Source organism: Pan troglodytes, chromosome 2 (genome assembly GCF_028858775.2).
Source record: "Pan troglodytes isolate AG18354 chromosome 2, NHGRI_mPanTro3-v2.0_pri, whole genome shotgun sequence".
Taxonomy (NCBI): domain Eukaryota; kingdom Metazoa; phylum Chordata; class Mammalia; order Primates; family Hominidae; genus Pan; species Pan troglodytes.
Window position 1 is genome coordinate 129,145,788 of NC_086015.1, and position 15,750 is coordinate 129,161,537.

General features: G+C 47.2%; 1 protein-coding gene and 1 pseudogene across 1 annotated transcript in view; one reads left to right on the plus strand and one right to left on the minus strand.

Moving 5' to 3' along the window:
- Nucleotides 1-8,239, plus strand: part of LOC107970747 (translation initiation factor IF-2) — a 127,238-nt gene extending 118,999 nt beyond the window's left edge. Inside the window, exon 3 of the mRNA XM_054681369.1 lies at nt 6,834-8,239. Within this exon, the coding sequence (XP_054537344.1) occupies nt 6,834-7,181 (348 nt within the window). The 3' untranslated portion in view covers nt 7,182-8,239. The remainder of the gene's footprint in view (nt 1-6,833) is intronic.
- The window catches only part of LOC100615781 (small ribosomal subunit protein eS24-like), a 111,692-nt pseudogene extending 97,448 nt beyond the window's left edge, over nt 1-14,244 (minus strand).
- Nucleotides 14,245-15,750: the final 1,506 nt, after the last annotated feature.

A 15,750-nucleotide genomic window follows, 5' to 3' on the forward strand; every position in this document is an offset into this window, starting at 1 on the left:
CTGCTTCAAGTTGACTTTTCCCCCTCATGGTGACACTCTAGATTCTTTCCTCTTCTCTCACATTTTTTAGATTTTCAGGCTTAGACCATGAAAATAAGTTCTGTCCTTCCAAGAAAGTAACATTCATAACACTTACTGTATACCAGGCTGATTTCAGTGCTTTACATGTATTAATTTACAACAACTCTGAGGCAGGAGCTGTGATTACACCCATTTAACAGATGACAAAACTAAGGCACAAAGTGGTGCTGGAACTTCTCAAAGTCACACAGTTTGCAGGAGACAGAACTCGTATTTGAACTCACTTTGGGTTCAGCAACTCACAGCTCTCATCTATGACATAATATTACTTCTGTGGTCAAAACACTTAGACCTGGATTTCACAGGAATCTTGTGCTTACCTGGCTGCTAGGGAGGTTTTCATCATCTTCCTTATCTCACAGTGCAAAACCCAGGGACTCTATGCTCTTGCTCTGGTGACCGTTCACTGGCAGGAGGATTCTGGGAAGGTTCTCCTTTTCTGTCATTTTTCTTATTCGTGGTTTTTTGTTTCATTGGTGTTTATCTGCAGAACTTTGTTTCCTTCTGCTCAATTCATAATCAGAGTGCTTTTCCTCTTGGCTGAATTCATAAGTGTTTATGCAAAAAGAGGTTGGGCACAGAGCCAGGCGACTGACGACACCCGGCTCATCTGGCAAGTGGATATCAAATTGTTGTGTCTCGTTCTGCCATTCCCGGCTCCTGCTGTGGGGCTGGGCCATCTGCCAGCTCTGCAAGGAGCTGGTGGGAAACCGCTGCAATCAGAGCGAACCGCAGCCCAGGTGAGCCCGCCTCGGCATAGCACTCCAGCTGGCCCCCAGTGCCTTTTGGGGACACATCTGCATTGCCAGGCAGGGCTGTGGGAGGGCCGCCTGCCTCCTGTCCATCACAAGGAAAACCTAACCTTGTCCTGCTTCCCTTCCAGGCAGCCTATGTGGAGATTGCTGCATTAACCTTTAATATGGCTAAAATTTTTCCTTCAATGACAGTAATGCTGCTAGAACCCATCCAGATACCCAGGAACTAATGTGCCTTGGCAGATGATGCTGGAAAGATGGGATTCCCGGCAGCCTTTGCATCCCTTGCTCACAGCCCACGAGTGTCTCCACCGTCCAGCAGGGCTTCTCTCACGGTCAGGGCAGAAAGAGAGAGAGTCTATCTGGAACGGGCTCGGATTTTAAATGAGTGTCCCCGATAATTCAACATGATCGATGGCTGAGGTATTTCACCAAGTTCAGGAGTTCTAGTTCTCAGAGGGAGGCAGCCAGCCATGACTGTAAGACCTGGGCAAACCATACAAACCAGACGGCAGGTCTCACCCCTCCCCAGAGAGCTCCAGAGACTATCAAAGAGTGAAACAGCAGAGGGATGGTCTGGGTGGGGTCATAGTGGCTGACAAGGGTCTGTGACAGCACCTTGTTAGGCTACCCCCAAGAGGAAATTTGGAGAGAGGGTGGGAGGGCAGCTCTCAGTGCAAGCCAAGTCTCCTGGAAAATAACTTTCAAACTTTGGAGGATTGTGAGCAAGATGGGACCAGCAACTTCTACCTAAAAGAATGTTAATAGCAAGATAACTCATCCAAATATTGGTCCAAGCTAGGTCTTTATTATGCATCATAAAGGCTCTGAGAATAACCATCTAACATCCAAAAGGGCTGCGGGCTTTGAAGAATCTCAGGCAACTTGCTTCCTTCTGCTCAAGGACTCCCCTGGAGCACAGCAAAGCAAGGAAACACTTAGAGCCAAGCTTGAGTTCTGAATTTCAAACACAGGGAGTCCATCTCTTTCTACCCAATTGTTCCCTAGAATCAGTAACTAACTCCTTCCCCTTAATGGCACGTAATTCCTACCAAAGCACAAACGTGATGGGCTGTCCATGAGCCTCGCACAAACATGTGCACCTTGTGACATAAATTGTGTCAGCCAAAAAGACCAGACAAAATGCAAAACCAAAGTGGAGCCTTTCCTTGAATTATAGGTTCTAAAGAGTTTTGGACTCTCTACAAAACCCAAGAGTTAGGAATTGCCTGTAAGAAGCACCAGCCCTTGTTTTAAGGAGGCAATTTAAGAATAATAGCCATGCTGATGCCACACTACGCTAAGGGAGAATAATGAACCTAATAAAACTAGCGATTTTCCAATTGCTTTTGCTGCTGGAAACACTGATTATGCTAATTAAAGGGTAGAATAGTAAATACTCACTCTTTTGCATCCAATTAAGTGTTCAGATTATTTCTCAGAAGTGTTTGTTGAAAATAATCATGGGTCCCAAATAAACAGAGTTAAGTGTGGTGTGGTACATGTGTGAGTGTGTGTGTGTGTGTGCACACATGTGTCTTTCTGGAGCTCATTTTATGGAGATCCCGCATAGCTCCCCAAATTCCTATGAGACCAAATAAGAAAAATCACAGTTTCCTAAGACTACAGCTTGGGATATCTTTGGAAAAGGTGTGTATTGAGAACATAGCATACGGAAACTATTTCACATTGGCAATTTCTGTGATTTAACATTGCAAACATCAGAAATACAACTTGTTCTTCAGAGCCACCTAAGTCCCTCATAATGGCAATATTAGCTTCTTCTAAATAATAAATTAGCCAGTCAAACTATGTTCTACAGCATGTTAGAAGTGTCATCCTTCTAGTCAATGTCACATTTCAAGGCAAAGTCGATTTATATGTAAGTTAACAAAAGTGCTGTCACTAAAAATTGAGAATTATGTCTAATGCCAATCAGAAATGGAATAAATAAGTATTAGAGGATTTGCAAGTGAAAGCAACCATAGAAATGCTTTATCAGGAAGGAAAATGTATTACCTGCAGAGGTTACAGAGAAGACTCTAGAACCCAGAAGAGAAAGAATCTCTAAATATTTCCATTAAGTTAATCAAGAGTGGCTGGGTACGGCGGCTCATGTTTGTAATCCCAGGACTTTGGGAGGCCAAAGCGGGCAGATCACAGAGTCAGGGGTTTGAGACCAGCCTGGCCAACATGGTGAAACCCTGTCTCTATTAAAAATACAAAAAATTAGCCGGGCGTGGTGGCGTGCACCTGTAATCCCAGCTACCCAGGAGGCTGAGGCAGGAGAATTGCTTTAATCCAGAAGGCAGAGGTTGCAGCGAGCCGAGATTGCACCATTGCACTGCAGCCTGGGTGACAGATCAGGGCTACGTTTTGAAAAAAAAAGAAAGAAAGAAAGTTAATCAGGAGTGAGAATAGGATGAGATTTTCACCCACAAAAGGAGATGAGATTCACGCATTCTTTCAACATGCATTCCATCAATAGTGAGCACCTGCTCTGAGCTAGGCCCGTTCTAGGTCCCAGGAAATGGGTAACCAAGCAGACATGGCCCCTGATTTGGAGCTCACATTTTAGAGCAGCTGAATGGACAGTAAACAAGTAAGCAAATTAAGATCATCTTAAATTGGGGGAAGTTCTTTAGAGAAGCACTTCCACAAAGCTGAGTCGCATCATAGACTATGACTGCCAGGTGGTAGGGAAGGTAATATCTCACCTGCCTGTGGATAGCAGAGCTTCTGAGGCCTTGCAAAGTATTTAGTACTAAGATATCTGTCTTAGGTCAAGTTCCCGAAAAACAGAGCCTGAGGCACGGATTGAGTGCATGTAATTCATTCAGGACTCTCAGGAGATAGGAGTAAGGAAAACAGGATATGGCAGGGAAGGAGCTAAGTGAGATGTGGTCTCAGCTGGAGACTGGCTCCAGTCTGATCTCACAGGGAGCTCCAGAGGATGAACTGCACCACCATGTTATCCCAGCCTGAGATCTTTTGTTCTCCTGTGTCAGCCGGTCCCTGGCCAAGGGCTGCAGACTCTCTTGGGGCCCCAGCAGACTGGAGGAGAAGCAGCATGGTCTGCGGTCTACTCTTTTGTGCACACCCACCCACCTCTTCCCCAGCTGACACTGCTGGAGGAGGAGAGGGAAGAGATATCATCCCTTCCTATGGCAACCTGTGGGATAGCAATGGCCCTTTTCCTGTTGGGTGTAATCTGCTGCCATCTCTTGCTGTCTGCAGCCTGACACAGAAGGGTGAAGGTCACCAGGTTCCACTGACAGTGGTCTTTGTCTCAAGCAGCAACCCTAGGACAGCGGCTCCCTTGCAAGATTCAGCCACATCTCATGACTGTCTGCAACACACCCCATACCTCTGATGGAAGGAACCCAATGCCCCATGCTGCACCCATTTCTGCCAGACTGGGGTCCCTGATCTCAATTTCCCTCTGCAGTCCCCAACTCTGGGGTCTGCAGACACATTTCAGATCCATCCTTAGTGCCTCCCAGGAGGCAGAAGCCAGAGGAAATAATCCTTGCCCCAATGCACCTGACCATGCCACTTCACTGTATGCTCTTTCTCCCTCTCCAGGAAAAATCAAGCTTGTTGAATACTTACCAATGTGCCCACGTGCATTTAGTCCCCACAACCACTTCATGGGACAGCATTATCATCCCCAAGTTACAGATGAGGAAATTGAGGACAGCATTTATATAACATGCATCTAAGTGGTGGACAAAGGATCTAACCAGGCAGTGCGGCACCAGAGCACACTTTTTTGTTCTTTAGGGAGATGGGATCTCTCTCTGTCCCTCAAACTGGAGTGCAGTGGCCTGATCATAGCTCACTGCAGCCTTGAACTCCCGGGCTCCAGCAATCTTCCCGCCTCAGCCTCCCGAGTAGCTGGGACTACAGGCATTCACCACCAACCCAGCTAATTTTTAAAAATCATTTTTCTAGAGATAGGATCTGATCCCAAACTCCTGACTTCGAGCGATCCTCCTGCCTCAGCCTCCCAAAGTGCTGGGATTACAGTCGTAAGCCCCCGCGCCCAGCCCAGAGCACACTTTTTTTTTTTTTTTGAGACGGATTCTCACTCTGTCACCCAGGCTGGAGTGCAGTGGCAAGATCTCGGCCCAGAGCACACTTTTAACCACCATATCATTCTGCCTCTGGGTAGGTCAGTCAAGCTCTGTAGCTGATCAGATGTCTGTAGAGAGAAGGAGACATCAGTCTCCCCTTCTTCCAAACACCCCCAAATTTTACAAGTGATTTTCTCAGATCCCTCAGCATCAGGAATGGGGATGAACAGGGCAGCCTGTCCCCTTCCCAACAGCCCAGCAGATATCCCAAGATTACATCTCATTGGCTCTGACTGGGACATGAGCCCAAACTGAACCAGTTGCTGTAGCCATGGCATGCAGCATCCCCTGTCCTCTGGCCAGGCCAGAGCCACATCCCACCTCTGGATCCTCGAGTTGAGTCAATACATCTAGAACCAGGCACGGACTGAAGCTCAAGGGGGAGTCAGAGTAATGTGACCGAGCCCACCGTGTAGTGGGTGCTGAGCAGGCAAGTATTCATCACCCACTGCACACACCAGGGAAGGCTTGTGGTGGCTTAGTCCCACCTGGGGTCAAAGAAAAGATTGCCTGCTTTGTGCCAAAATGTGATACCCAACACTGTATTTAAAGCTAGCTGGCTTTGTAATCCCAGCTACTTGGGAGGCTGAGGCAGGAGAATCACTTGAATCCAGGAGGCAGAGGTTGCAGTGAGCCAAGATCATGCCATTGCACTCCAGCCTGGGTGACGAGAGAGAAATTCTGTCTCAAAAAAAAAAAAAAAAAAAAGCTAGTTGGCTTAATCCTCGCAAAGATGCCATCTACTTTTTGGCATTCTACAGGTGGAAACACTGAGACACTGGAAAATGTTAAAACTCACCACCAGCCAGGAGCGGTGTCTCACACCTGTAATCCCAGCACTTTGAGAGGCTGAGGCAGAATTACTTGAACCCAGGAGTTCAGGACCAGACTGGGCAAATTAGTGAGAACTCATCTCTACAAACACTAAAAAAAAAAAAAAAAAAAAAAAAAAAAAAAAAAAAAAATTAGGGCTAGGCGCGGTGGCTCACACATGTAGTCCCAGCACTTTGGGAGGCCAAGGCAGGTGGATCACTTCAGCCCAGGGGTTCAAAACCAGCCTGGCCAACACGACAAAACTCTGTCTCAACTAAAAATACAAAACTTAGCTGGGCATAGTGGCACGTGTCCATAATCCCAGCTACTTGGGAGGCTGAGGCAAGAGAATTGCTTGAACCCAGGAGTCAGAAGTTGCAGCGAGCTGAGATCGTGCCACTGCACTCCAGCCTAGGTGAGAGAGTGACACCGTGTCTCAAAAAAAAAAAAAAAAAAAATAGGTATGGTGGTACATGCCTGTGGCCCCAGCTACTCAAGAGGCTGAGGTGGGAGGATCGCTTAAGCCCAGGAGTTCAAGGGTGCAATGAGCTATGATTGTACCACTGCACCACTATATATACACACATATATATGTGTATGTATATAGGTATGTCTATATATACACATATCTATACATGTATATGTGTGTGTATATATATGTGTGTATATATAAAAAAAACACACATGCACGGATTCACCACCACCAACTCAGAAATTGCCATCTCCCTCTATTCTAAGGAATCATTTTTCATTTTGCCATCTCTGAAGTTGGAATACACCTTACAATCACTGGAATGTCACGGTCTCGTTGGCAGCATTTTTCTGCTTAGTAGCCCATAAAATAATAGCACATCTTGTAACTAACAGTGTTGTAGATGCTATGAGATCCTGGGGAAGCCCAGAATCTAACTCCACCCTGTCTGACTCCAAAGACCACATATTTTCTACGTCTTTGGACTGGGGCACAGATGTAGACAACTCGAGCTTTGCTGATTGTGAGAAAGGTATGAGAAATGGCCCTGATGGAATTTTCTTCTTGTACTTGCAGGGGAACAAAGCAGCATCATCCCACTATTCCAGGGGAGGTGCTAAATATGAGGGTGAGGCTGTCAAGCGGTCCCTGGTGGAGTCCTACACTCACCCGAACAGCAAGGAGACAGAGCGGAGGGAGAACATCGATACCGTATTGAACTGGTTCACCAAGGAAGACTTTGACTTTGTGACTCTGTACTACAGAGAGCCAGATAACATGGGACATCGATTCGGGCCAAAGGCAGAGAACAGGAAGTTGATGATTCAGCAAATCGACAGGACCATCGGGTATCTGGTGGGAGCCACTGAGAAGCACAGCCTGCAGAGCACCTCAGCGTCATCATCACATGAGACCATGGGATGACCACCGTGAAGAAGAGACCCAATGTCAACAAGATCCCTTGTCCAACTACATCAAGTTCAGGGACTGCGTCAAGTTTGATATTGTGGGCTATGGTGGCTTTGGGATGCCCCTAACCAAATTGGGGCAAGAGGAAGCCCTTTACCAGGCACTGAAGAATGTGCACCCTGACCTCCACGTCTACAAGAAGGAGTTTCCAGAACACTTCCATCTCGCTAAACATGACCAAATTCTGCCAATCGTGATGTATGCCAACTGTGGTTACAGTATCAATGGGGTAAGTTCATTCTAAAATGAATAAAGTCACTTTGGAACTAGGAGACAACCATTAGGGAAGGGTGGTTCTGCAAAAATCAAACATAAGTGCACAGCCAGGCACGGTGGGTATCACCTGAGGTCAGGAGTTTGAGACCAGCCTGGCCAACATGGTGAAACCCCATCTCTACTAAAAATACAAAACTTAGCCAGGCGTGGTGGCGTGCATCTGTAGTTCCGGCTACTCTGGAGGCTGAGGCAGGAGAATCGCTTGAACCTGGGAGGCAGAGGTTGCAGTGAGCCAAGATCATGCTACTGCACTCCAGTCTGGGCAACAGAGTGAGACCCTGTCTCAAAAAAATATAATATAATAAAACAAAACAAAATAAAATAAAATAAGTGCACACACTACGAGTTGTAGCCCATAGGGTCCTAAATGTTCCCCACCCCCCGCCCAACCAATGCTGCCCCAAATTACCATTATACAAGATTAATGACCAATTCAACTTGACAAGGCTGATTTAAAAATAAAAATAAGGCTGGCCATGGCGGTTCACACCTGTAATCTCAGTGCTTTGGGAAGCCAAGACAGGAGGATTGCTTAAGGCAAGGAGTTCAAGACCAGCCCAGGCAACATAAGGAGACCCCATCTCTACAAAAAACAAACAAATAAATAAATAGCCAGACATGGCGATGCATGCCTGTAGTCCCAGCTACTCAGGAGGCTGAGGTGGCAGGATTTCTTGAGCCCAGGAGGTCAAGGCTGCAGTAAGCTGTGATTGCACCACTGCACTCCAGCTTGAGCAACAGAGCAAGACCCCGTCTCTAAGAAATAAACAAATAATAAAAAATAAACACCAACTTCATTATTCAAAATTGTGCATAGTGCTTCACTAAACATTGAATAGCAGTGCTTTCATTTTTGTCTTCCCAACAACCCTATAAAATAGATGTTCTTAGTTCCACCATTTTAAAGAAGAAATCAAAACCTAGAGAGAAGTGACTTGAGATTAAAAATGGAAGGTTGGGCTGGGTGCAGCGGCCCACACCTGTAATCCCAGCACTTTAGAAGGCTAAGGTCGGTAGATTGCTTGAGCCCAGGAGTTTGAGACCAGCCTAGGCAACACAGTGAAACACCATCTCTACAAAAAATGCAAAAAAACGTAGCTGGGCACAGTGGCACGTGCCTGTGGTCCCAGCAACTCAGGAGGCTGAGGTGGGAGAATTGCTTGAGCCCAGGGGTGTTGAGGCTGCAGTGAGCCATGATCACGCCACTGTGAGATAGGAGGCAGGACTTGACTCCACAGGCAGGGCTTGGACACCAGACCAAATTGAGGACTAGCTAAAACAGGGCTGGGACAGAAGAAGCTTTCCATCAGACATGCTCACCAGTGTGCCATGTGAGTTTACTATTGCCATGGCAACACCCGGGAGTTACTGCCCCTTTCCATGGCAATGACCCAATGACTCAAAAGTTACTACCAATTTTCTAGAAATTTCTGCATAAACTGCCCTTTAATCTGCATGCAATTAAAAGTGGGTATAAATGTGATTGCAAACTCTCTGCCGCTACTCTCCACCTCCAGGGTAGCCCTGCCCTACAGGAGCAGTCACAGGGCTGTAACGCTGCCTCTTCAATAAAGCTGTTTTCTTCTATACCTCCAGCTTGCCCTTGAATTCTTTCCTGGGTAAAGGCAAGAACCCTCATGTGCTACTGAGAGGTGACAGCATTCTGGCAGCCCTGGAGCTCACTCTCAGTGTCTCCTCTGCCTGGGCTTCCAATTTGGCAGCACTTGAGGAGCCCTTCAGCCCACCGCTGTACTGTGGGAGCCCCTTCCTGGGATGGCCGAGGCTGGAGCCGGCTCCCTCAGCTTGCGGGGAGGTGTAGAGGGAGAGGCACAGGCGGGAACCGGGGCTGGGCATGGCGCTGGCAGGCCAGCACGAGTGCCGGGTGGGCATGGGCTCGGCAGGCCCCACACTCGGAGCGGCCAGCCAGTCCCGCCGGCCCTGGGCAGTGAGGGGCTTAGCACCTGGGCCAGCAGCTGCTGTGCTCAATTTCTCGCCGGGCCTTAGCTGCCTCTCTGCAGGGCAGGGCTTGGGACATGCAGCCCACCATGCCTGAGCCTCCCCACCACCCACCGTGGGATCCTGCGAGGCCTGAGCCTCCCCAGTGAGCACCGCCCCCTGCTCCACAGCGCCCAGTCCCATCGACCACCCAAGGGCTGAGGAGTGCCGGCGCTGGGCGCAGGACTGGCAGGTAGCTCCACTTGTGGCCCCAGTGCAGGATCCACTTGGTGAAGCCAGCTGGGCTCCTGAGTCTGGTGGGGACTTGGAGAACCTTTATGTCTAGCTAAGGGATTGTAAATACACCAATCGGCACTCTGTATCTAGCTCAAGGTTTGTAAACACACCAATCAGCACCCTGTGTCTAGCTCAGGGTTTGTGAGTGTACCAATGGACACTCTCTATCTAGATAATCTAGTAGGGACTTGGAGAACTTTTGTGTCTATCTCAGGGATTGTAAACACACCAATCAGCACCCTGTCAAAATGGACTAATCAGCTCTCTGTAAAACAGACCAATCGACTCTCTGTAAAATGGACCAACCAGCAGGATGTGGGTGGGGCCAGACAAGAGAATAAAAGCAAGCTGCCCAAGCCAGCAGTGGCAACCCACTGGGGTCCCTTTCCACACTGTGGAAGCTTTGTTCTTTAGCTCTTTGCAATAAATCTTGCTGCTGCTGACTCTTCGGGTCCACACTGCCTTTGTGAGCTATAACACTCACCTTGAAGGTCTGCAGCTTCACTCCTGAAGCCAGCGAGACCAGGAACCCACCAGAAGGAAGAAACTCTGAACACATCCGAGCATCAGAAGGAAAAAACTCCGGACGCACCGCCTTTAAGAACTGTGACGCTCACCGCGAGGGTCCGTGGCTTCATTCTTGAAGTCAGTGAGACCAAGAACCCACCAGTTCTGGACACACTATGCTCCACTGCGGGGCTCCCCTGCCCTGCATCAACTGCGCTCTGGCCTGGGTGGCAGAGAGAGAGAGATCCTATCTTAAAAAAAAAGAAAGAAATGTAAGGTTAAGTGCTGCCCCCAAGCCTGCGTGGGTGATCATTATACAGAGTACACAAAGATCACCAAAAAATTCACCACAAATGCCTCCCACCACTAGTTCTCATTTGCCCATATCAAAAAATATGCAAGCCTGTTCATACAAAGACACACACAGATACTCGTAGCAAAATTATTCATAATTGTCAAAAGGTGGCAACAACACAAATGCCTATCAACAACAGATGAATGGGCAAACAAGTACAGTCTACCCGTGTGATGGAACATTAATCAGCCAAAATATGGAATGAAGGGCTGATTCATGCTACAACCTGGATACACTTTGAAACCATTAGGCTAAGTGAAAGAAGCCAGACAAATAGTAGCTGATTCTCTCTCTCTCTCTATATATATATACACACACACACACATATACGTATGTATGCCCAGAATATGAAAATCCAAAGAAACAAAGTAGATTAATGGTTGCCAGGAGCCAGGGGTGGGGATAGTCAGGGGGAAATAAAGGGTGACTGCTAATAGATACAGGGTTTCTCCTCGGGTAATTAAAATCTCTAAAACTGATGGTGGTGATGGCTGCACAACTCTGTGAATATATTAAAAACCACTGAATTATACACTTTATTTATTTATTTAGAGACACGGTCTGGCTCTGTTGCCGAGGATGGAGGGCAGTGGTGCAATCTCAACTCACTGCACCCTCCACCTCCCAGGCTCAAACCATCCTCCCACTTCAGCCTCCTCAGTAGCTGGGACTGCAGACACACCCACCATACCCAGCTAATTTTTTTGTATTTTTGGTTGAGACAGGGTTTTGCCATGTTGCTCGGGCTCATCTCAAACTCTTGGGTTCAAGCGATCCTCCCACCTCAGCCTCCCAAAGTGCTGGGATTACAAGTGTGAGCCACCATGCCCGGCCAAATTGTACACTTGAAATGGGTAAATTGTATGGTATGTGAATTATCTTTCAGTAAGCCTGTTATTAAAAAGCAGCTTTAAGGGCCAGGCATAAGGGCCATGCCTGTAATCCCAGCACTTTGAGAAGCCAAGGCAGGAGGATCACTTGAGCCCAGGAGTTCAAGACCAGCCTAGACAATATGGCAAAACCTGGTCTCTACAAAGAATTTAAAAATTAGGCTTGGCGCGGTGGCTCACGCCTGTAATCCCAGCACTTTGGGAGGCCGAGGCAGGTGGTTCACTTGAGGTCAGGAGTTCAAGACCAGACTGGCCAACATGTGAAACCCTGTTGCTACTAAAAATATTTTTTAAAAATTAGCCAGGCATGGTGGTGGGTGCCGAGGCTGAGGCAGGAGAATCGCTTGAACCCAAGAGGTGGAGGTTGCAGTGAGCCAAGATTACGCCACTGCACTCCAACCTGCTGGGCGACAGAGCGAAACTCCATTTCAAAAAAAAAAATTAAAAATTAGCCAGCGGTGGTGGCTCGTGTTTGTAGTCCCAGCTACTCAGGAGGCTAAAGGGGGAGGATTGCTTGAGCCCAGGAGGTTGAGGCTGCAGTGAGCCAAGATTGTATCACTGCACTCTGGCGTCAGCAACAGAACAAGACCGTGTTTCACAATTTTAAAAACAATTAAAAAACAAGCCTAAAGAAAACACAAAAACCAATGCTAACTGTGAGACATAAATGAGGTGGTCTATTTTTTGTTAACTACCAACTAACAATTCATGGCAGAAACAAAGTTTAAATGATGCTATAGCCAGGCACCGTGGCTCACGCCAGTAATCCCAACACTTTGGGAGGCTGAGGCGGGTGGATCACCTGAGGTCAGGAGTTTGAGACCAGCCCGGTCAACATGGTGAAACCCCGTCTCTACTAAAAATACAAAAATTAGCCAGGCGTGGTAGCGGGTGCCTATAATCCCAGCTACTCAGGAGGCTGAGGCAGGAGAATCACTTGAACCCCGGGCGGGGGGGGGCGGAGGTTGCAGTGAGCCAAGATCGCAGCATTGCACTCCAGCCTGGGCAACAGAGAGAAACTCCATCTCAATAAATAAATAAATAATTAAATAAATGATGCTATAAACCTCATGTGAGGGAAGACTGTCCCAGGTACAGCTTGAAGAACCCTTGCTGTGAATAGGGGCCAAATGCAATAATTCTGTTTGCAACTTGCTTCATGTTAGCTTGTTGCAACTCCAGAGTGTAACAGGTATGAGAAAACTCATGGGGTTACTGTTTAATGTTGGTGGAAATATTCACATTAAAATACAATGGTTTATCACCTAAGGTATATTTTATCCCTCAAGTGGCCCGGAACACTGTGATTACTGCACACCAATTGCATGCCCATAGCTAAGGCCTTGCCAAGGAGAAATTCCGCAGTCACCTGGCCTATTTGTAAACCTGGTTTTTGATGTTTTGTAACAGGATATCTTGACAGTAGCATGAGGACATTTAATGAGACAAGAACATTCCCCACTGACCAACCAGATAGTTTGAGGGAACAGGATGCTGTGCTCAGTTTAATCTTCTGCTGAACCGACCATTAGGCAGAAAATCCTTTGAGTCAATGCCTCTCACTGAATCCACTTCTCATCCTGTCCACCTGCCTGCTTTGCAGTGCAGAGTAAAGTGGGCCTTCCTTGACTCTCTTCAGGGACCAATGTGCTTGAGGCCATCATGAGGACATTCTTTTTTTTTTTTTTTTTTGAGAGAGTCTCACTCTGTCACCCAGGCTGGAATGCAGTGGTGTGATCTCAGCTCCCCACTGCAACCTCTGCCTCCCAGGATCAAGTGATTCTCCTGCCTCAGCCTCCTGAGTAGCTGGGATTACAGGCACACGTCACTAGGCCCAGCTAATTTTTCTATTTTCTGTAGAGACAGGGTTTCACCATGTTGGCCATGCTGGTGTCGAACTCGTGACTTCAAGTGATCCACCTGCCTCAGCCTCCCAAAGCGCTGGTATTACAGGTGTGAGCCAACGTGCTGGCCGAGGGCTTTCATTCTTGATGGACTGCTCCATAGCCTCAGAGACAATCGGACTGGTTTCTTCAACCAGAGCGGAGCAGACAGGCAATTTCTGTATCCACCAGGCCAAATATTAGACCAACTCTTCAATGTACAGAGAGCATCACATTTCTTATATGCTAGAATATCTGTTGGTCCAAAATATAAATAAATAGTATTGTAGCCAGCCACAGTGGCTCATGCCTATAATTCCAGAGCTTTGTGGGGCTGAGGCAGGAGGTTCACTTGAGGTCGAGTTTGAGACCAGCCTGGGCAACATAGCAAAACTGCCCGCCCCTCACCGCCACCTGCCATCTCTACAAAAATTAAAATAATTAGCTGGGCATAGTAGTGTGGGCCTGTAGTCCCAACTACTTGGGAAGCTGATGTGGGTGGATTGCTTGAGCCCAGGAATTTGAGGCTGCAGTGGGCTATGACTGCATCACTGTACTGCAGCTAGACCTTGTCTCAAAAAAAAAAAAAGTGTTGCAATTGACATTTCTTTATCATTTGAAAAGAGGGAGAGACAAGAAAGGTTTTTGGCATTTACCAAGCAATTACCCAGAATCCTCATCCCATCCTACCCCCACCCTTCCCCTAAAAATGTATGTATGTGTATTTATACCATAAAAAATACATCTATTTGGCTCTGGAACCGGATTGCTTGGGTTCAATTACCTGATCTAGCATTTGCTCCTGTTGACTCAGTGCAGACAAGCTCTGTAACTCAGATTCCCAAGCTGTAAAATGGGGAATGGTGCCTTTACTGGGCTGCCATGAGGGTAAAGGAGGGAACATATATTTATGAAGCATTCAGAACAATTCATGATACATAGTAAGCTCCATATATTTGAGCTTATTACTACTGTCAGTACGATTATCATCATCTTGCTGTTTCCAATGGGTACGCTTTCTACATTCTCTTTCTTAAAGACCTTTAAATCCTTGGTATTCCCTCCACCACCACACAGAGCAGTGTCCTTGTAGTTTAAATTCTCAAAGACTTCATGGATCCAACAAGCATGACATTAACTAAGGGACAGCTTTCTTTCAGTGGATTGGAATCTAAAATGGCTTTTTTATTGTTATTATTTTTCAGAGAATTATAATGTGTTTCAACAAAGGCAGCCATGGCTTTGGTAATGTCCTCATGGATATGAAGACCATATTCAGAGATTTCGGACCAGATTTCAAGAGGAATCGCCTGGCCAAGCCTTTTAACAGCATCCACATCTACCCATTCGTGTGTAAGCTCCTGGGAGTCACCCCCAAACCCACAACGGCTCCCTGGCAGTCACCCAGGAAATGCTCATGAGCTCTTATGACCAGCAGCCAGGGGAGACACAAAAGCAGCTGCCAGAAAACTGTCAGCAGAGTCTGCTCTGTCCTGAGATAGAAAAGAATCAAAAAGTGGTCTCATGGTGGGGCGGAGGGAATTCAAGCAGAACAATCCTGTTTCCCAGGAGCTTTGGAGCCCCAGGAACAAGATTCCAACAGCTCCAAACAGATAGCACGGGAGGTAGGGAATCCCTCGACCTGCTGGTAACATTTGACATAGTGCCTTTTAGGCAAAGGGAAGTTGCTCTATAGAGAAAGTCAGGCTGTAATCCTTCTGGTCCTAAGGAAATCACTGTGTACACACTGCCCCCAAGATGCCCCTTCCAGATACGGAAATCTGCCCTCCTTCAATAGCACAGAAAGCTCTTCATAGTGGAGGAGCAAAACCCTGCTGTTCACTCGGTGCTGAAAAAAGGAGAGGGGAGAGTCTGAAACGAGACTGCAAATTCTCAAGACTTCAAACCCCTTCAATCTGGGTAATACAAAGGAAGAATAAAATCATCTCAGAATTTGCTGTTGCCTTCCTTTGTGGGTTGTTTACAAACACTGGCTATCTTTCCTTTTGCCAGGAGAGACTTGGATACTGTCCAGTGATCTAACGAGCGCTTAAAGCAATTACATACAAAAAGGAGTAATGGCCTGGGCACCGTGGTTCATACTTGGGACTTTGGGAGGACGAGGTAGGAGGATCACTTGGGGCCAGGAGCTTGAGACCAGCCTGGGCAACATAGTGAGACCCTGTCTCTACAATAAATTAGCTGGATGTAGTGTCACATGCCCGTAGCCCCAGCTACTGGGGAGGCTGAGGTGGGAGGATCACTGGAACCCAGGAGTTTGAGGCTGCAGTGAGCTGTGATTGTACTATGGCACTCCGATTCCTGCCTTAAAAAAAAAAAAAAAAAAGGAAAAGAAGGGAGGGCAGGGGTGATATACATCC